General features: G+C 43.8%; 1 protein-coding gene across 1 annotated transcript in view; it reads left to right on the top strand.

The window, feature by feature from the left end:
- The first annotated feature begins 943 nt into the window (after positions 1-943).
- Positions 944-21,562, top strand: part of CLVS2 (clavesin 2) — a 45,578-nt gene continuing 24,959 nt past the window's right edge. Inside the window, exon 1 of the mRNA XM_069973672.1 lies at positions 944-1,332. Within this exon, the coding sequence (XP_069829773.1) occupies positions 944-1,332 (389 nt within the window). The remainder of the gene's footprint in view (positions 1,333-21,562) is intronic.

Genomic DNA, 21,562 nt, shown 5'->3' with positions numbered 1-21,562 from the left:
CTCCAGCAGCAGCAGCAGCAGGACCACAAGTGATTGAATGCACAAAACAGACGGGCAACCTCTCATCTCATTGCCATCCAGCACACAGCAGCTGCAAGAGCCCCAGCAATGGAGGCAGGCATGGGAGCTGGATTGTAAGGAGCAGGCATCAGATGATCCATGGTGCTGTGACAGATAGTGGAGCTACTGGACCATCCCTTTAACAGAACCTTATTGCATGGGAAGCGACTGTCTTCACAGGTATAGGATCAGCTGCAGTGAGCCACATGTAGAGGAGACTCCATCCTCCTCCTCCTCCTCCTCTTGGATGTTTCCCTGCTCTGTAAGGCTGAATGATTCTGCTGCTGGATATAGCTTATCTCAGGTACTGCAGGCTACCGCATTCTACATAGAAGGAGATGTGTCCAGCTATCTTTTGGTGTAGGATGGGATTTATATAACCATTGAGCATGCACAGCTGATCAAATCCCTTATCATCCACAATCAAGGCTTCTCATCCATAATACTACAATAACACAGCACATTGGATTTATCTATGCTCACATTTAAGGAGATTTAATCAGAAAAAAGCAGATGGGAGATATATATATATAAAAAAAATCATGGCCAAAATGCTGAGGATACTCAATGCTTCTGAATATTAGTGCCGCCTCCTGCCGCCTGGGGGCGCTGTCTTCATCTGTTCAATTGTTATCCTTGAAGCCTGGAAGATAAAGCAACAAGGGCTTATTATTATTCTTATTTTTTTGCTATTGCTTTATTCTAAATGCTGTGAAAAACAAGGGATTGAGTGATTTTACAGACCTGTAAAGGAGTTCTTCATACTGGTTTACCTTGGGTTTGTGTTCTTCATAGCTATCTGTTGTTCTGCATTTTGGCTGGGCACAACTTGCAGTCAGGGCCTCTCAGGAACAGAAGGTGAACGCTTGCTTGCCTAGTCAATATGACTCACTTACAGGCTGGCCTGTCTCCTGAGACCCTGGAGAAAGCTCGCTTGGAACTGAATGAGAATCCAGATACCTTGCATCAGGATATCCAGGAGGTAAGGGACATGGTTATTACACGACCAGATATTGGTTTCCTCAGGACAGATGATGCCTTCATCTTGAGGTTCTTGAGGGCCAGGAAATTTAACCACTTTGAGGCTTTCCGCTTGTTGGCCCAATACTTTGAGTACCGACAACAAAACCTGGATATGTTCAAGAACTTCAAGGCTACGGATCCAGGTATAAAGCAAGGGCTCAAGGATGGATTCCCAGGAGTGCTCTCTAATCTTGACCACTTTGGCAGGAAGATACTGGTATTATTTGCTGCCAACTGGGACCAGAGCAGGTAAATTTGCCATGCTAAAAAGTTTTAATGCAACACATGTATTTAATATGTCTTTGAAGGATTGTTTTAATATGGTAGATAGATAAATCTTATATGCAGCTTAACTTCAAGTGATTAGAACACATGTATTCAGTTCTTCCTCTGCTAAGTGCATATCGTACAAAAAAAAAACCACACAACAACAAATTGTAAAACATTTGTATCATATAACACTGTTGCTGGTATACAATTTGTATCAATAGGCCAAGCTTGTGCATTGGACGTGTTCTCTTTAGTGTAAGCCGGCGTTTGGCACAATACAATACAGCTGTTCGTATATACGGTAGGATGAATAAATAAAATACTGCAACAAAACAGGAAAATAGCTGAAAGAGCCACGTTGCATTGTCTATACAGATCTAGTATCTTTGCAGTTGATCGCTGCATCTCATTAACATCTTTGTTCTTAATGTTATGTAATAACCAACAGATACTGGTTTCCATTGCAGGTATGTGAGGGTCAGGTTCTCTGCCATATGTATAATTTCAGCAGAGTGGTATGTGTAATACCCATTTCATTCCTCTTCATGTGTTTTGATGGAATGCAGCTGGTACTATATGTGTGACATTAGTTTTGAGTCAATCGGTTTTGCTCACCCGAATGTTCTGGTAAAGTAGATGGTGGTTTCTGAAAACATAATGCAGCAATGCCCTTGTTTCTATGGAAATGGAATATATATATATATATATATATATATATATATATATATATATATATATATCTTTTTAAGTCGGCATATATTAGCAATAGGCCAGAGTTCCTGAACCTGAAGCATGACGACAAATTGAGTGATGGAGGAGTATAGCAACTTTAAACATTGACCAAAGAATTCATACTGAAATGTAATGAACAGCTGGGAGACGCACATTTTTGGACGCCAATTTTGTTTCTGGTGAAAGGAGAGATGGTGCTGGCATAGTGGAATCCATCTGCCTGATACTTTAGGCCTTCAAGGTTTAGAATGCTAAGCTTGGAGCAGTAGTTTGAAGGATTTTATGTATTTATTTTTTAATCTATCATTTAATTTATTAATACTATTCTGTACACCCACACAGCCTGACATCCATGTTGCCCATTTTATGAGAGGGACCTTTGGACAGTTTTGAATCACGTATATATGTTTCAAGACCTGTGAACATCATATTGTTGTATACAATGGTGGTCGAATAATTTGCCTATCTAGCTGTTCTCTTGTTTAAGTAAATCCATAACTTTAGAGTTACTGTACATGATACCCACACCATTCATGAAAAACGGAATTATCCACTTAAACCTCATAACCGCTTAAACGGCCTGTAGCTGCAAACATTGATAAATTTACACCTTATAAATGTTGGTTATACTCAAAGATCCTTTTGCGTTTAGAACATATCTATGGTTTCCATACATTAAAATCGCTATTTAGGAAACTGTAGATGTATTGTAGCTAGAAATATTGCATCCTACCTATTTTAGGTCTGTCTATTGCTGCTTCTTAGAAATGCACATTTTCTCTCTCCATGCCAGTTAAGTGGGTGGACTCTTCCTGGGATGATATAAGAGCTATGCTTTTCACTATGAGCCAATCAGCTGCCTTCACCCTGCTGTTCCCTCCCCCCTCATGCTGTTTCTGTTTACTGTTTTACCCTAAATGTTTTTTTTTTTTTTTGCAATTAATAGATTATTGCATCTTTACAAACAATCAGTATTGAAAAAGATACTAAAAGCTGATTGATGATGAGGAAGATGCCACTTTCAAAAAATAAAAAAATAAAATAATTTATAATAATGTACAGAGTTTCATTTTCATGCTCTTCAATGTATGTACATTTTTAATGTACTTTATTTTCATGATAAACAATATAATAATTGTTGGTACACTTTAAGTAAGGACTTTGAGTAAGTTTAAGATGAAATTTTATTTATAGTCCGCTATTCTCACGTAGACTTTTGGATCATTGGCTGGCTGTATAACCCAATTATAATAGCAATTGTTTATAGTAGTAAATTCATAACTAAGGACACGCTAACCAGGTCCTATCAAAGGGACATTACTCTTGGAAAGCAATGATTTTGCTTTGCTACTTTCTCGTGTATTCCATTTTTGCCCATTCCCTTATTGTATAGATAAAAATTATTATTTCATGAAAACTGGTCCTAGCTAAGGCTAAGGGTGTCAGGAATCTGCAGTAGCCTGTGTGAACTGGACCTGGTGTTTTGCCTTTGTGTGCCACACCCGATTGCTTCTCAGCTTCTGGCTATGCAGGAGTTAAGCTGAGAAGCTCCTGGTCTTGATTTTACACCTGTGTTGTTGCTGTGATTGACAGGTTTCTCTGCCTGTCTGTACCTGGAAGATCAGAGCGCCGTTCCAATAAGGATCCAGACCGGGCTCTTGGTCAGCATAAAAGCTAAGCACAGACTGAGTCCCAGCGCTGGCTAATTAGGTGTATTCCTGGTCCCAGCTCTCCCTTGTATATTCCTGCGCTCCCCGTCCTATCCCTCCTACTGCTCGACTCGTTTTTCTGACCTCCTGCCTGACTTGTGACTTCTCTTTTGGATTACTGATTTTGTACTACGTTGCCCGTGTGGTTTGACCCGGCCTGGTTTACTATTCCTTATTGTGTTCGTCTGTCCGTATTGTTTTGTGTATCACGTATATAGCGCAGGGAACGTCTCCGTGGTTGTCCGCGACCGCCTAGGGTCGCCATTCTTTTGTAATTTTGGTTTTAATCCTAGGTATTCCTCTACTCATGCTGCTGAATCAGTTAACCCCTTCTGCTGAAGCCATATTCTCTAAACTGTGCACAGTTTGGGCCCAAGCTCATCAGATCTTGGTTAAAGCCCAAGAGCAATACAAAAAACATGCTAATAAAAGACGCATACCTGGCCATCAATACATAGTAGGGGAAAAGGTCTGGTTGTCTACGAGAAATCTGAGGTTAAAGGTACAATCCGGTAAACTGGCACCTAAATATGTTGGACCATACCCTATTGTGGAAGTGATTAACCCTGTTACCTTTAGATTAAAACTGCCTGCATCATTTCGCATACACAATGTGTTCCATAAAGCACTTCTGAAAAAGTATGTTCCTCCGGTTGCGCCGTCTTCTCCTCCTGCTCCCCTGGTCATCCAGGGGGAGTGGGAGTATGAGGTAGAAAAAATTCTAAATTCTCGCTGGGTACAAGGGTCTTTGCAGTACTTGGTCCACTGGAAGGGTTTTGGCCCAGAAGAACGGACGTGGGTTTCTGGGAAAGACATGCATGCCCCACGTCTGGTTCGACAATTTCATGCACGTAATCCGTCTAAGCCAGGTCCGTTCAATAAGGGTCCTGAGGCCCCTCATAAGAGGAGGGGTACTGTCAGGAATCTGCAGTAGCCTGTGTGAACTGGACCTGGTGTTTTGCCTTTGTGTGCCACACCCGATTGCTTCTCAGCTTCTGGCTATGCAGGAATTAAGCTGAGAAGCTCCTGGTCTTGATTTTACACCTGTGTTGTTGCTGTGATTGACAGGTTTCTCTGCCTGTCTGTACCTGGAAGATCAGAGCGCCGTTCCAATAAGGATCCAGACCGGGCTCTTGGTCAGCATAAAAGCTAAGCACAGACTGAGTCCCAGCGCTGGCTAATTAGGTGTATTCCTGGTCCCAGCTCTCCCTTGTATATTCCTGCGCTCCCCGTCCTATCCCTCCTACTGCTCGACTCGTTTTTCTGACCTCCTGCCTGACTTGTGACTTCTCTTTTGGATTACTGATTTTGTACTACGTTGCCCGTGTGGTTTGACCCGGCCTGGTTTACTATTCCTTATTGTGTTCGTCTGTCCGTATTGTTTTGTGTATCACGTATATAGCGCAGGGAACGTCTCTGTGGTTGTCCGCGACCGCCTAGGGTCGGCTGAGGCAATTAGGCAGGGACAGTGGGTGGTTCAGATAGGGCCCACTGTCTGGTTGTGTCTGTGTTAGTCTGACATATTAGCCAGCCCTATATACTGCCATTGCCCCATGGACAATAGGACCGCCATGTTAAACAACGTGGACCAAATGCAGCGGCTCAACACCATGGTGCAGGAGCTTGCTGTAAGGGTTCAGGATCAGGAGACGACACCCCGACAAATCACGGTGACCCCTCCGCCACCTCCTGAGCCACCCGTTCAGCTCCCTGATAAGTTCTCGGGGGACAGGAGGAGGTTCCGTGTGTTCAAGGAGGGGTGCAAGCTGTTCTTTAGATTACACCCCCGCTCATCGGGAGACGAGTCTCAGAGGGTCGGCATTATCATATCCCTTCTCCAAGGGGCACCTCAAGAGTGGGCATTTTCCTTACCACCTGCTTCACCAGAATTACTCTCAGTTGACCAGTTTCTTGGGGCTTTGGGTTTACTATATGATGACCCTGACAGTGCCACCAATGCTGAGCGTCAGCTGACAGGGTTAAGGCAAGGCAGGCGACCCGTAGAAGAATATTGTTCTGAGTTCAGACAGTGGAGCGTCCTCTCCACTTGGAATGACTCAGCCCTCCGATTCCAGTTCCGGGCAGGGTTAAGTGACCGACTAAAGGACATGCTGGTAGCTTACCCCACTCCTGACTCACTCGAGGAGAGTATGACGTTAGCCATCAGGGTTGACCGACGTCTGAGAGACAGGCAGAGAGAGAGAGGTACCCCAGACCTTCCCAGAACCCCAGTGACTCCAAGCTCCTACCCTAAACCTTCCCCTCCTGTTACGCCCACACCAGAAGAACCGATGCAGGTGGACTCTACTGACGCCAAGGCCAGACGAACACATCGGTTACAGAACAACCTATGTCTGTATTGTGGGAAGGCAGGACATCGGGTGCGGCAGTGTCCGTCCAGGCCCGGATCACCGCCGGAAAACTTCAGCGCCTGAGAGACTATCGAGGGGGTCTCTCCGGTGCACAGGTAACCTTCAAGAATAAATTGTTGTTACCTATTTCTTTGGTAATAGGGAATAGGAGTGTTTCAGGTTACACCCAGATCGATTCTGGGTCGTCAGCGAACTTTGTTAACCTCATGTTTTTTTCCGGTTTAGAGGTATGTCCCCTCCGGCTCAGGTGCCCAGTGAATGTTACTGGGGCTGACTTGGCTCCTTTTGCCCAGGGGGACGTACGATACATAACCCCACGCTTGGAAGTCAAGGTGGGATCTGTTCATGTGGAACATCTTGATTTTCTCCTTATGCATAATTTGTCATCAGATGTGATTCTGGGATTGCCTTGGCTGAAACTGCATAACCCTGTTTTTGATTGGTCTAGTAGGGAACTTACTCGGTGGGGTCCTGAATGTAGTTCCCATTGTATCCCGGTGTCGCTGGCAGAATGTTCCCCTGGGGAGGGAGAGATTCCAGAATTCCTGTTTGACTACGCGGATGTGTTAGATGAAAAGGCAGTAGAAGTATTGCCTCCTCATAGACCGTATGATTGTCCTATCGATTTAATTCCTGGTGTAAAATATCCTGGAGGTCGTATTTTTAATGTATCATGTCCTGAGAGGGAGGCCATGCGAGAGTACATAAGGGATAGTTTACGTAAAGGCCATATTCGTCCTTCCTCCTCTCCTTTGGGGGCGGGCTTCTTTTTTGTCGGCAAAAAAGACGGTGGGCTTCGGCCTTGCATTGACTACCGGGAGTTGAACAAAAGTACGGTTAAAAATCAACACCCGTTACCCCTCATTCCGGATTTGTTTAACCAAATTGTTGGTGCCAAATGGTTTTCTAAGGTGGATCTACGTGGAGCTTATAATCTTATAAGGATCCGGGAGGGGGATGAGTGTAAGACCGCCTTTAATACCCCAGAGGGCCATTTCGAGTATCTTGTTATGCCCTTTGGGTTATGTAATGCTCCGGCGGTCTTCCAACACTTTGTGAACGATGTATTTCGTGAACATTTGGGACGATTCCTTGTTGTCTATTTGGATGGTATTCTGATTTTTTCACCTGATTGGGCTTCTCACATATTACATGTACGTACAGTAATGGAGCTTCTGAGGCAGAATAATCTGTATGCCAAGTTATCGAAATGCCAGTTTGATATCTAGGAAGTCTCGTTTCTTGGTTACTACATTACCCCTAATTCGTTTGGTATGGACCCTCTTAAAGTTACTGCCATTGAAAACTGGGAGCGACCCAATGACCTGAAGGCCCTGCAAAGGTTCTTGGGATTTGCAAATTACTATCGAAAATTTATTAAAAACTTCTCACTGGTAGCCAAACCCCTTACGGATTTGACTAGGAAGGGGGCGGACTTAGTTAACTGGTCCCCAGAAGCAATCATGGCATTCGATAAACTTCGGCGATGTTTTACAGAAGCTCCAGTGCTGGCTCAGCCTGATTTTGAGCGCCCCTTCATAGTGGAGGTGGACGCATCTGAGGTGGGTGTGGGAGCAGTGTTATCCCAGGGATCTAGCACTTTTACCACCCTTCGTCCTGTTGACTACTTCTCCAGGAAGTTCTCCCAGGCCGAATGTAATTATGATATTGGCAATAGAGAATTATTGGCTATCAAGTTGGCGTTTGATGAGTGGAGACACTTCCTGGAGGGTGCCAAAAATAAGGTGGTCGTGCTTACTGACCATAAGAACTTGATGTACTTAGACAGTGCTAAACGTCTCACCCCACGTCAAGTCAGGTGGGCCCTGTTTTTCTCAAGGTTTAACTTTGAGATCACTTACCGGCCTGGTTCCAAAAATGTCAAGGCTGACGCCCTGTCTCGTAGTTTTGACATAGAAAATTCTCCCATGAACCAGCCCAATACGATTTTAAAACCCGGTGTGGTGGTGTCTGTCCTACAACAGGACCTGGTGACCCAGATCGCTGAGTCTCAGTCCTTGGCACCCCGAAATACTCCGGACTCCTGCTTGTTTGTACCTCCGGATCTTCGTCTCCGGGTCTTGGAGGAGATTCATAGCTCTGTGTTGGCTGGACACCCAGGGGTGGCAGGAACCAGGTTCTTGCTCTCGCGCCACTACTGGTGGCCTTCCTGGGCCCGAGATGTGAAAGCTTTTGTTGAGGCATGTGAGACTTGTGCTAGGTCCAAGGTCCCTCGAAGGCCACCTGAAGGATTATTACATCCGCTACCGGTGCCTATGAGACCATGGACACATATATCGATGGATTTCATTACTGACCTGCCCCTGTCCGGGGGGAAAACTGTCATTTGGGTAGTTGTGGATAGATTTTCCAAGATGTGCCATCTTATTCCTCTGTCTAAGCTACCAAATGCTCGTACTTTAGCTACGCTATTTATTAATCATATTCTACATTTGCATGGCATCCCTGAGAATGTTGTTTCCTATAGGGGTGTTCAGTTTGTTGCAAAGTTTTGGAGAGAATTCTGTGAAAAGTTGGGTATCTCGTTATCTTTCTCGTCTGCCTTCCATCCGCAGACGAATGGTCAGACCGAGAGAATTAACCAGTCCCTAAAGCAATTTCTGAGGTGTTTCGTGACTGATGCCCAGGACAAATGGAGAGACTTTATATCTCTAGCTGAATTTGCCTTAAATAATCATGAACAGCGCTCACTTGGTATGTCGCCATTCTTTTGTAATTTTGGTTTTAATCCTAGGTATTCCTCTACTCATGCTGCTGAATCAGTTAACCCTTCTGCTGAAGCCATATTCTCTAAACTGTGCACAGTTTGGGCCCAAGCTCATCAGAGCTTGGTTAAAGCCCAAGAGCAATACAAAAAACATGCTAATAAAAGACGCATACCTGGCCATCAATGCATAGTAGGGGAAAAGGTCTGGTTGTCTACGAGAAATCTGAGGTTAAAGGTACAATCCGGTAAACTGGCACCTAAATATGTTGGACCATACCCTATTGTGGAAGTGATTAACCCTGTTACCTTTAGATTAAAACTGCCTGCATCATTTCGCATACATAATGTGTTCCATAAAGCACTTCTGAAAAAGTATGTTCCTCCGGTTGCGCCGTCTTCTCCTCCTGCTCCCCTGGTCATCCAGGGGGAGTTGGAGTATGAGGTAGAAAAAATTCTAAATTCTCGCTGGGTACAAGGGTCTTTGCAGTACTTGGTCCACTGGAAGGGTTTTGGCCCAGAAGAACGGACGTGGGTTTCTGGGAAAGACATGCATGCCCCACGTCTGGTTCGACAATTTCATGCACGTAATCCGTCTAAGCCAGGTCCGTTCAATAAGGGTCCTGAGGCCCCTCATAAGAGGAGGGGTACTGTCAGGAATCTGCAGTAGCCTGTGTGAACTGGACCTGGTGTTTTGCCTTTGTGTGCCACACCCGATTGCTTCTCAGCTTCTGGCTATGCAGGAGTTAAGCTGAGAAGCTCCTGGTCTTGATTTTACACCTGTGTTGTTGCTGTGATTGACAGGTTTCTCTGCCTGTCTGTACCTGGAAGATCAGAGCTCCGGTCCAATAAGGATCCAGACCGGGCTCTTGGTCAGCATAAAAGCTAAGCACATACAGAGTCCCAGCGCTGGCTAATTAGGTGTATTTCTGGTCCCAGCTCTCCCTTGTATATTCCTGCGCTCCCCGTCCTATCCCTCCTACTGCTCGACTCGTTTTTCTGACCTCCTGCCTGACTTGTGACTACTCTTTTGGATTACTGATTTTGTACTACGTTGCCCGTGTGGTTTGACCCGGCCTGGTTTACTATTCCTTATTGTGTTCGTCTGTCCATATTGTTTTTTAATGAAAAGAAGGGAGACAGGGGGCGCTTCCTCGTGTAATAAAAGATGGCCAGGTGGATGGAAAAGAGATCTTACAGGGATCCACTCACCTGGGTAGGTTGTGCGAATTTTAGGCACAACTCTAAATGCAGCGTGAAAGAGGGTACTCCGCAGCTGTACTGGGGGACGTCACCACCAACGGTGGGAGAAGCAAATGCAGATGTGTAATCAGGCGACTACAGGACCAAGGGTCAAATCCACACCAGAATACGGTAAGCGCAGGAGTATACACATTTGCACACAGCGGTGCAGCCAGGAATCATCCAAGGGTAGATGGCGTAATAGGCATATGTTCTTTTATTGCAACGCGTTTCGGCCCTATATTATCCAACATGGGCCTTTATCAACATGGGCCTTGCTTGATAAAGGCCCATGTTGGATAATATAGGGCCGAAACGCGTTGCAATAAAAGAACATATGCCTATTACGCCATCTACCCTTGGATGATTCCTGGCTGCACCGCTGTGTGCAAATGTGTATACTCCTGCGCTTACCGTATTCTGGTGTGGATTTGACCCTTGGTCCTGTAGTCGCCTGATTACACATCTGCGTATTGTTTTGTGTATCACGTATATAGCGCAGGGAACGTCTCCGTGGTTGTCCGCGACCGCCTAGGGTCGGCTGAGGCAATTAGGCAGGGACAGTGGGTGGTTCAGATAGGGCCCACTGTCTGGTTGTGTCTGTGTTCGTCTGACAAAGGGGTTTTCAGATATCTACAGAAGATGCTCTTTTCGGATGTTTTGAGACTATGAGTCATCACTGTTATAATGGAGTGAAAATACACACAAAAAATAAAAACTTCAGGGAGCAGTACCACTCTCTCTGTGAATTCACGCAAAAACACCACTCCCTTCTTGTACACTCCTAAGTTTAATTATCTGTCTCACTGCAACCCTCCTGGTTTACACTCTGTAGTCAGCAGTCTTCATCAAATACAGGAAAAAAAACAACAACACTTTAGTCCTCCTTGCTTAATCACCTATTTTGTGGGATTTTTTTCCCCACTCTCAGGCTATGTTCAAGTGATCTTTCCGGCCGCGGAGCTCTGATGCCGGAGCCGCTCTCTTCACTGTGTGAACTGGCAGGTCTTTCTGGGGCCGGAATTCACTGAATTCCGGCCGCAGAAAACTGACCTATCAGTTTATTCCGGCGCCGCATGGGATCCTGGCCGCAGCACATACGATGTGTGTACGCTCCAGCCGGGATCCCATTGCACATAAGGCTTTGTTACACACCACAAAACTACGGCCGTAGTTTTACGTTGTGTGAACATAGCCTTTTATAGTGGAGTAATCAGGATGTCTACTTATGTTAAGATTCACCGAGTTAGGGCCAGTTCACAAGACAAATGAGGCATCCTATTCAATGAATAAGACCGCGCCACTAAGAACCCTGCTCTGGCTCCGATCAGCCAATGTAAATAAAATAAAGAAAATCAATGCATCTGATGGTTCGCTTTATAACAGATTTAATGAACAAGGCCCATTCATTCTTCATAGAGAAGACTTTAAGGGAAACTCTCAGCAGGTCCGTGCATACTGCTGATATCTCCCAATATCCGCCTACCTCCCCTTCCAGCACCACTCTCGGTATTTCCCACCGTTTTTGAGAAATTACGCCCGACAGAAATATGTAAACTATGATCATTTATGCATATTCAAGAATGCATCAACAGGTCGGTCTTCCTCATGCATGTGCATTACAGCTCCTGTATGGAAACAAACAGGCAGGCAGGAATGGTGCACATAAGAAGAGTGGTTCTGGAAAGGGGAGGTATGCACAAACCTGCTGATAGTTTCCATTTAAAGGCTTCTCTATTAGCAATGAATCTTCATAAAATCTGTTATTAAACGAAGTGTGAACACTTTCCATAGCAATGTAATGGCGTTTTCTCAGAGCATATTTGACAATGTAAAAAGCGATCTGATCTGATCTGGTTTTAGAGTAAAGATGTTGAGAACAAACCACAACTTTAGGCCCCATTCCCACTGAGCAAAACTAGCGGAATTGTCCGCCGTGGAATGCCGTTAGCCTCCCGCTCATAATGGGAGTCTACTGGAGGCGCGCGCTCCTGCCCTGTCCGCGATGATGAATGAACATGTAGTAACATCTAATAGAAGTGGATTGTTCTTTGCATCTCTACTACTGTATACTCACAGGTCCTACAGTATGTCTTTCAAAGCTCCTGGCTTAAGTAGCTGAGATCCCCATTTCTACCCCTTTGCATGGATGAAAGGTTAATATTGCATTGGTCCAAGGGTCAAGTTCTTTTGGGATAACAGACTTTGGGGGAAATAAAAACTCACTCATATGGTAGTCTCTACATTTTCTCTACAGCTGATTAATTTTATGGGCAAAACAGACAAAAACAGTGTATGTATCCAACCCATAAGCTTCTTACTATGGTCAGGGAATCCTTAAAAACAGCATTTTACCCTTTGAAACAGAGCTGACAAACTTCCTGACAAACTTCACACTTTATCTCTATCTCCAACTTTAGCTCCATCTCTAGTTTTGCATTTAAAACAAAAATTATACCATATGAATCATATTTGATATCAAATATGTATATCGTAAAGTCAATGCATTTCTTATGACTTCAACTCCTCGAAAACTGACTCCAAATCCATGCCCCCTTTATACGGCCCTATAAGTGGCCGTATAGGGCCGTATGTGCAGCCGCATTGTTTGTGTGGCCATTTATATGTATTGTTATGGGCCACACATTCTATGTTTTGATGTGTAGCGGATAATGATTTTACCTGCCGCACCAAAGATCCAATCAGCCAATGAGCTCCTACGATTCGGCCCATGTAAAAAGGCCTTTACTCCACACCCCTGCCTTGAAAATATACAATTCAATGGCCCTTAGTCATCTGGACTTTCTTTGTTGTAAGCATAATGCTGTTGTTTATAGTAATACACTGTAATATACTACAGTACTGTGGCAAGTACTGTACCATCCCTGAAAAAGGTCTACATGTAGTAAAGTTTAGATTCAGTAAGAGGATGTGCACAGCACACTAAGATAGACATGTAGATTGACATGGTTCTTGGTTCTATGGCAGCAAAAATGGTGTCCACGGGGTGGGGGAGGGGGGGTGCAGAAGCTTGACAAAAAGTATTGGCTGTTCCAAGCTGCTTTCCCAAACCATTCCAGAAATCTTAAGAGTGGTCCTATTATTCAACGATACGCTGTCTTCATCCTGTCCTCCAAGTCCTCCATTATCCTGCCTACTTGCTACTGCCAAAAAAGTGTCCAAAGCTGTTACAGACCTTTTCAAACAGATTGGTGAGTTCGGTCTGATCTGATGATTCGGTTGATAACTTGGATTCAGATAAACAGCTTCATGCAGACAACACTAACAGGATTAATGCCCGAGAGTTAATACTGGATGGACTCAAAAATGGTCACATTATGCTAACTTTAGAATTAGAGGCATCCCTAAGACAGTTAAAGACCTCCATGGCTCCCTCACCAAATAGTTTCAAGCTTTAATTTCACAGTACAACCCCACACTGCCACAAATGGACCATATACATTGTGCACTGGTCCATCCATTCCGACCTAGCCCCATCTTTTTTGGGAGATGCAATCTTTTATTAATCAGTCAGGCTTTGCAAAGGTAGCAGATTAATACAGATGGGCCTTTCCATTAAAGAGTACCTGTCACAAAGAATAACTTTTGACATGTCAAACGTTATTGACCCCACTGGGTCTAACTGGAGACTGGGTGTGCTTAAGTTACTCTCATGAGAGAAAAGGTTGAACTGCTCTAAAAAAAAGTGTTTTTTTTTTTTTTGTTTTTTGTTTTTTGGGGGGGAGGGGGGCTGCGGTGGGTAGTTCTGAGGGAGAGGGTACACTGGTGTGGTGGTTTTTCTGGTGTTCGTGTCAGCTCAGCCAGTGATGTTAGTCTTGTGGTGCCAGTGCTAGTCCAGCACACAGGCGTGATGTTGGTACCTGCTCTTTGTATGGCTGGCTGTGTTCCCCAAATGGTCGGTAACCTGCCAGGTTGTTGCAGGTTCCTTGGGTTCTTGTCACGGCAGTCCTGAGTGGCAACTGACCCACCCGGATTGTCGGTACCACCACTCACAGAAGGCAGAAAAATAACCCAAGGTGTGCACTTGTGTGTGCAGGTGCAGACAGAGTCTTGTGCTTTATTATAAAAATATAACAGATTTACTTTAAGGCTTTTCAGTATAACAGTACACATTTTCAGACAATTATCTTGACACACTGGAGTGCTTGACCTTAGTGCTTGGAAGAGGTCCTTGAGAGAAGTAAAAGAGGTAGTTGTACGGTGCTTGTAGAATGATTAGTAGAGAAGAGGAGAGGACTTTGCCAGAGGAGCCCTTACTCAGTGTAGCTGTGTACTCTGCCGGAGTAGATATATCTTGAGCAAAGTAATACTCGTACTCACATATAGACACTGTCTGACGCCTTCTGCCCTCTGGTAGCGTAGAACCCGTCCCAGTAGAGTAGTACGACACCCAGTTGTGGTTATCTGGGTGTAGCTAGGTGTCCAAGTCTTTCCGGTTACCTGCGCTGTGCAGTAGGATACATAGGCCTTTATATACCGGTTGCTTTGTCCTACTAAGGCTATTTTTTTTTTTTCCAAATCAAATGGTCTCTGAAAGTCATACACATTTGTAAATTACTTCTATTTAAAATCTTAAAATTCTCAATTCTTCAATTCTGTCTATCACAGGAACTGTCCAAAGCAGTAGAGGTTTTTTATGAGGTTTTGCTATGGCTCTGGACAGTTCCCGTCATGAACAGGGGGAGTAGAGAAGAGCACCATATCAGGCTGAAAAGAATACACCACTTCCTGCAGGACATACGGAGAATGATTAGTTCATAGCAGTAATTTATAAACCTATATAACTTTCTGACACCAGCTGATATGGAAACAATTTTTTTTGCCTGAGTAACCATTTAATTGTTATTATTATGATGATGATTATTATTATTATTTATAATTATTTATTTATTTATTTTAATTAAAAACTGTGTGAATTAACATGTGGTTCATAGCTGACTGTTTACATGAGTTAATTTGAAATCCAATGTTCACAACAGACACGTTTCAAAAATGAGTATTCTACAAGAAAAATATTGCTCTCAATGGTTATATAGGAAAAATAAAGCTCTGTTCATATCTGCATTCACAGCCTCCTTTGTAGTTTATGTACATTTGACATAAAAAATCATGCAGAACGCAGTGCTATTTTTCCATCAAAACAGCAGAACACGTACGATCTTATAATATCACAGCACCCCATTAAGCCCACGTGTGTATATGCCAAGTATTTCATTCTAAAGATGGTAAAATAAATTGCCTATATAAAGTGTTTGTTTTCTCTTTATATAATGGGAACAGGGCCGGTTTTAGACTAGATGTGGCCCTGGGCAAAGTTAAAGGTGGGGCCCCAAATGCTGAAATATTTTAGCAACTATTTAAGGTCCCCATACATTTTACTCTTTTGTTGCTGGTACCTGTTGCTCCTGGTGGGTTCGGCCATCAGTGTAAGGTGTATGGGGCTCTCTGGACAGTCCTCTGATAGATGATATCAGTGGACATAGGGGATCAAGCTTGATGGAAAATCAATGCCCAACCTCTTTGTTCTAAGAGAGATAAGCCGCCATCAGATCTGTATGGCTATGGCTTTACCCTCTCATAGAAAACACAGGAAAACTCAGATGTGCCAAATTTCTGTGTATGGGGAGGACGGGACCAGATTGGAGAGATAATTGTCAGCTGAAGGATTGTTCAGCCAGCAGTTATTGGAAACATACGGCCACTTTTAAGGCCGTATTACACGGCCTGATATTCTGCAGAAGTGAGCGCCAATCTGGTAGAATGGAGCTCGCTTAGAGAGCCTACTACAGCAAAAGCTATGGAGGAGATTTATCAAACTGGTGTAAAGAAGAATTGGCTCAGTTGCCCCTAGCAACCAATCAGATTCCACCTACTTAGAATCTGAGTAATAAAAGGTGAAATCTGATGGGTTGCTAGGGGCAACGGAGCCAGTTTCACTTTACACTATGTTTGATAAATCTCCCCCTATGTGTATATATACAGTATATCATTAGTGATGTGTGTGCAATCCTTGCTGTATATAGTAAACAATAAAGATATATATATACTACCTGATCATGTTCCCCGGTGTCCTCAGGCCGTGTCTGTGATATATACTACCTGATCATGTTCCCCAGTGTCCTCACAGAGCGATAGCGTCCTGATTCGGACAATTTTCGCTCCATGTATTAGGGCCCTTACTCAGTTCAGAAGTTTACATGCCGCTACATGTCAGGACTACCGCTACATGCCGGGACCGCAGCTACATGTCGGGACCGCCGCTACATGTCGGGACCGCCGCTACATGTCGGGACCGCCCCTACATGTCGGGACCGCCTCTACATGTCGGGACTGCCCCTACATGTCGGGACTGCCCCTACATGTCAGGACCGCCGCTACATTCTGGGACTGCCCCTACATGTCAGGACCGCCGCTACATTCTGGGACTGCCACTACATGCCAGGACTGCCGCTAAATGCCAGGAATGCCCCTACATGCCAGGACTGCCCCTACATGCCAGGACTGCCGCTAAATGCCAGGACTGCCCCTACATGCCAGGACTGCCGCTAAATGTCAGGACTGCCCGCTAGTGGTGTAAATACAAGAACTATTTATATGAATTGCTTTAAAAAAATAAATTAAAAAAAATCACTATAATCAGGACCAAATATTACCTCCATACCGTTATTGAAGAAAACACACTATATATAGGCCAATATTACCACCATAAAAGTGACCACCCCATAATGACTCTATATACACTATATACAGACCAATATTACCGCCATAGAGTGACCACCGCATAAAGACTCTATATACACTATATACAGACCAATATTACCGCTATAGACTGACCACTGTATAATAAATGACTGTATATACACTGTATACAGACCAATATTATGTGGCTGTCACCCTATGGCTGTACTATTGGTGTATATAGTGTATATATAGAGTCATTATGTGGCAGTCAATCTATGGCAGTAATGACTCTACACTATATACGCTATATACAGACCAATATTATTGCCATAGGCTGACCCCTGTATAATGACTCTATATACACTGTATGCAGACCAATATTCTGTGGCGATCACTCTATAGCTGTACTATATATACTGTACTGTATATAGTGTCATTATGTGGTAGTCAATCTATGGCAATAATGACTCTATATATACGCTATATACAGACCAATATTAATGCCAAAGAGTGACCACTGCATAATGACACTATATACAGACCAATATTACCGCCATAGAGTGACCACTGCATAATGACTCTATATACAGACCAAAATTACTGCCATAGACTGACCCCTGTATAATGACTCTATATACACACTATATACAGACCAATATTATGTGGGCGATCACTCTATGGTTGTACTATTGGTCTGTATATAGTGTGTATATAGAGTCATTATGTGGTGGTCACTGTATGGCGGTAATATTGGTCTGTATATAGTGTCATTGTGTCATTTTGTGGTAGTCAATCTATGGCAGTAATGAGTGTATATATATACGCTATATACAGACCAATATTAATGCCAAAGAGTGACCACTGCATAATGACACTATATACACTATATACAGACCAATATTACCACCATACAGTGACCACCACCTAAGGACTGAATACCACCTTATTTTTTTCTCAATAAAATACACCGTGTTGCCTTAGTGATGTCATCATACACTATACATAGGAGCTGCAGCAATTACATAGGACTGATGAGGCCGGAGAATGGCTGCAGCTCCTACATACAGTCTATTCACCTCAACACTTGGAGTCAGCAGTGCTTATACACACACACCATTATATATATATATACATACACACACACACTCACACACCCATGAAAACACATTATACAGATACAAACCATCCAGTCCACACACTATACACAGGACATGTAACACACACTGCATTCATGGATTATACACCTACATTCATACACATTACACACTACATACACAGTATACTTACTCCCTCTAGCATGCTGGGTGTAGTGGTGAATCCCCCTCATGTTCCTTGCAGCAGCAGCAGGCTGTCATCCTCACCCGGCAGCCCTCTCCTCCATCGTCCCGACAGCTCCACACCAGAGCAGGAAGTCACCTGCAGTGAGAGGAGCTGGAGGGAGGGGGAGGGGGAAGCTACACACACGGAGCCCAGCGTCCTGCAGCCTCTGCGTGACCCCTGATAGCAGCAGCCAGGGATCACTCCCAGACGCTGCAGGACGCTGTCTGTGCTCTCCTCTCCACTGGAACTGCGGTAGGGGGCCCCTGGGGGATGGGGGCCCTAGGCATTTGCCCTGCTTGCCCCCCCCCTAACGCCGGCCCTGAATGGGAAAACTGATTGTCTGTGAGATTTGCTGAAAAATCCCCCAAGAAATTAGTAATAAAGGTAGATGGGTGATTATTTGGGATTTGGAAACCCCTTTTTCAAGTGAAAACAGTTCTAGGCTATGTTCCCACCAAGGGCGGATTAACTTTACCAATGACCTTGCGAATCATGCAAAGTATGTCAGAGTGTTTTCTCATCTTTACCACATTTCCAGCAGGTGGGATCCACCTCTGGAATAAGTTCATATAGCCTGTACATGTACCCTGTCTCTTAAAGGTGGGAACAAATGGAGGACTTATGTGTCAGGGAATAAATGGTGCACTATTCTGATGTGTGGGTGATATTCAAATCTGATTCCCAACTAAAAAGTAAGGTTGAGGTTCATGAGGGGGGAGGGGTTAAAAAGAAAACATGTGCCGCATTCTAACTGTACCCACGCTTAGAGATTCGAATGGGGCTCCCAATTGGGCTAAGGTTGTGGGGTTTGGTCATGTAGAAAGAAAATCATGTACTTGAGCTACTCTCCAGGGGCCCAGAGGACATGATTCAGTGATTGCTGAAAGTGTCATTCTATGATGATTGTGACAGGAAATCATGAGCCCTGAAAGTAGCAGTACTTCTACTCCTGGAAGGCCTTATCTGCAGGGCTTGGGACAAACTCAGGGTGTTCCAGAATAGGAGACATTTCAGAATTCAATGGAAGAAGATGAGGCATATCGCCTTTTCTGAGCAAGCCCCAACTATAGGGCCAATATAGTTTCAGAGCCGTGAGGAGTGAGCTGGGAAGTCACAGAATACCCTGTAATGGTAATTTTGTAAATGATTGCTCTACAGTGATCCATTGCTTCCTAGAAGCATTACAACACCAATCTATGACATGGGACATCTAAGCGGCTAGATAATATTTGGGAGGCCCACACCGCCGCATTCCTTGGGCCTATATAGGAGTTCTCTGCAAAGTCCTATATAGGTTTGTCTGGTTTGTTCCCCAAAATATATCTGGTCTGAGATGAGATTATAGATTGGAGGAGCTGACAATCTGATGGGAATACGTTGAAGATAATAAAGTATTCTCAGCAGAATGTTCATTTTGTTAACCACACGTCTGCCCAAACCATATAAACATTTGCCAAACCATGTGAACTTTTGTCCACCTTGAACAGTCGGCCACAATAGAGTTCAGAAGAGGTAGCAATTGTTTTTGGGTTTTTTTTTAATTCAACTTTATTTATAATTTTTTATATATATAAAAAGAGAAAAAAGAAAAAAAAATTAAAAGATCATTGGCACAAGGAGATTACATTTCAAAAAAGCCCCAACAGCTTATACACATTCATCTGTGGGATATTTCAATAACAGAGGAGGAAGTAACTCAGAGGGGGAGATTTATCAAACTGGTGTAAAGTAGAATTGTCTTAGTTGCCCCTAGCAGCCAATCAGATTCCACCTTTCATTTTTCAAAGAACTTGTAAGGAATGAAAAGTGGGTTCTGATTATTTGCTAGGGGCAACTAAGAAAATTTTACTTTAAACCAGTTTGATAAAGCTCCCCCTACCACATTTCGGAGGGGGTATCCCCGATAATGCATCCAAGGATGTTCATTTAATATTCACTTTTATTTTGCACTACTTTTACAGCGTAATTATGAACATGAGAGGAGATAGGGGATACCCCTGCCATATTCCATTGGCCATCTGAAAATGCCGTTCACCAAAACCTTACTGAAGAGGAGACATAAAGAGAAAGGATCCTAGTAAGAAAATTACATCCCACCCCTGGAAATTTAAGTTTCCTCCATACTGTAAATGGTCAGTTAACCCGGCCAAAGGCTCTTCGGTATCTCTAGGTTGCCCTGGTAGTGTCACATTGCAGAGAGGTTCCCCTGTGTGAGAGAATTAAATAATGGCAGGAAGTGTGGCTACAAAATATTCAAGAATATTTTATAGTGGGCTAAAAAGCCATTCGAGCCGGTGGCTTTACTTGAATGGGTATCTTTGATTGCAAGCTTTAATTCTTCCGATAATATCGGAGTCTCTAAGGCCTCAACATCTTGGGATAGAGCAGTGCTTCTCAAAATTTTTCTACTGGAGCCTCACCGAACAAACCAAGGCAATGCCTGGGCCTCACCAGACTGACCAAGAGGGTGCCTGGGCCGTACTATCTGTTGTGAAAGTCCATTTAAAAGTTAAAAATAATGCTAGGGCCTTTTACCCATGTCCCAAGATCTGTATACTAATAAAGCAAATGCAAAATAAATAAATGTTGCCAAAATGGAGGTTTTTGCAAACAGCAAAAGGACTGTGCAGATTATAGTTGCTTTGTGAAAACTGGCTCCTCAGCTGGGACTCACAAACAACTAGGGGGCGCCAGCTTGTTGTGAGGGCAGGAGGGGATCCCATTCATCACAGAGGGGTTAGTTAAGACGATCCCTGCTTTCAGGGTTAAGTTCACTTCGCTGCCTGCCTGTCCCCAATGTTTGTGTATGCTCCGGTGCCTTCTCAGCTTTTTGTGCCGATGCCATCTTGGCAGCTTAATCTTGTGGGTTGAGCTCAGAGACCGACGGAAGTGTTCCAGGGTCAGTCTGAGCGACGTGAAGTGGGTCTGCGAGTGTGGGGTATAAAATACGGGCCTCCTGCGGTGACCAGGCTTCCCAAGGGTGAGGGGAACAGGAGGAATTTGTAAGGGAAAGTGCTGCTGTGAATGAAGCTTTAGTTGTAGTCACGTTGTCACATTGCCATGCCTAAGCTCCGTCCCATATTCTTGGTACTGGTATGGCCTATGGCTCTGTATTCTCACAGCGGATTTTCATTCTACTGCAAGAATGTACTAGCAACTTTCTTTAACCACTTCTATGGCAGGCTGGTAAAAATAACAAAAACACCTGCATAGAAGTATTAAGGGAAGCTGCCACAGCATTTTTGCAGCAGAATGAAAATCCACAGTGTGAAAAAATTGCACTGTGATTTCTTCATAGTATACTTTATGGAAAAATTGTTGGTGTTATTACAATGTACAGTTGGTCCTACAAAAAACAAGCCCAAAATAATGTATCTGTATCTGTATGCTAAATAAACTAATGTATT

The sequence above is a fragment of the Dendropsophus ebraccatus genome, chromosome 6 (genome assembly GCF_027789765.1).
Source record: "Dendropsophus ebraccatus isolate aDenEbr1 chromosome 6, aDenEbr1.pat, whole genome shotgun sequence".
NCBI lineage: Eukaryota > Metazoa > Chordata > Amphibia > Anura > Hylidae > Dendropsophus > Dendropsophus ebraccatus.
Note: the sequence above shows the minus strand (reverse complement) of the source record. Positions and strands in the feature narration are given on the sequence as shown.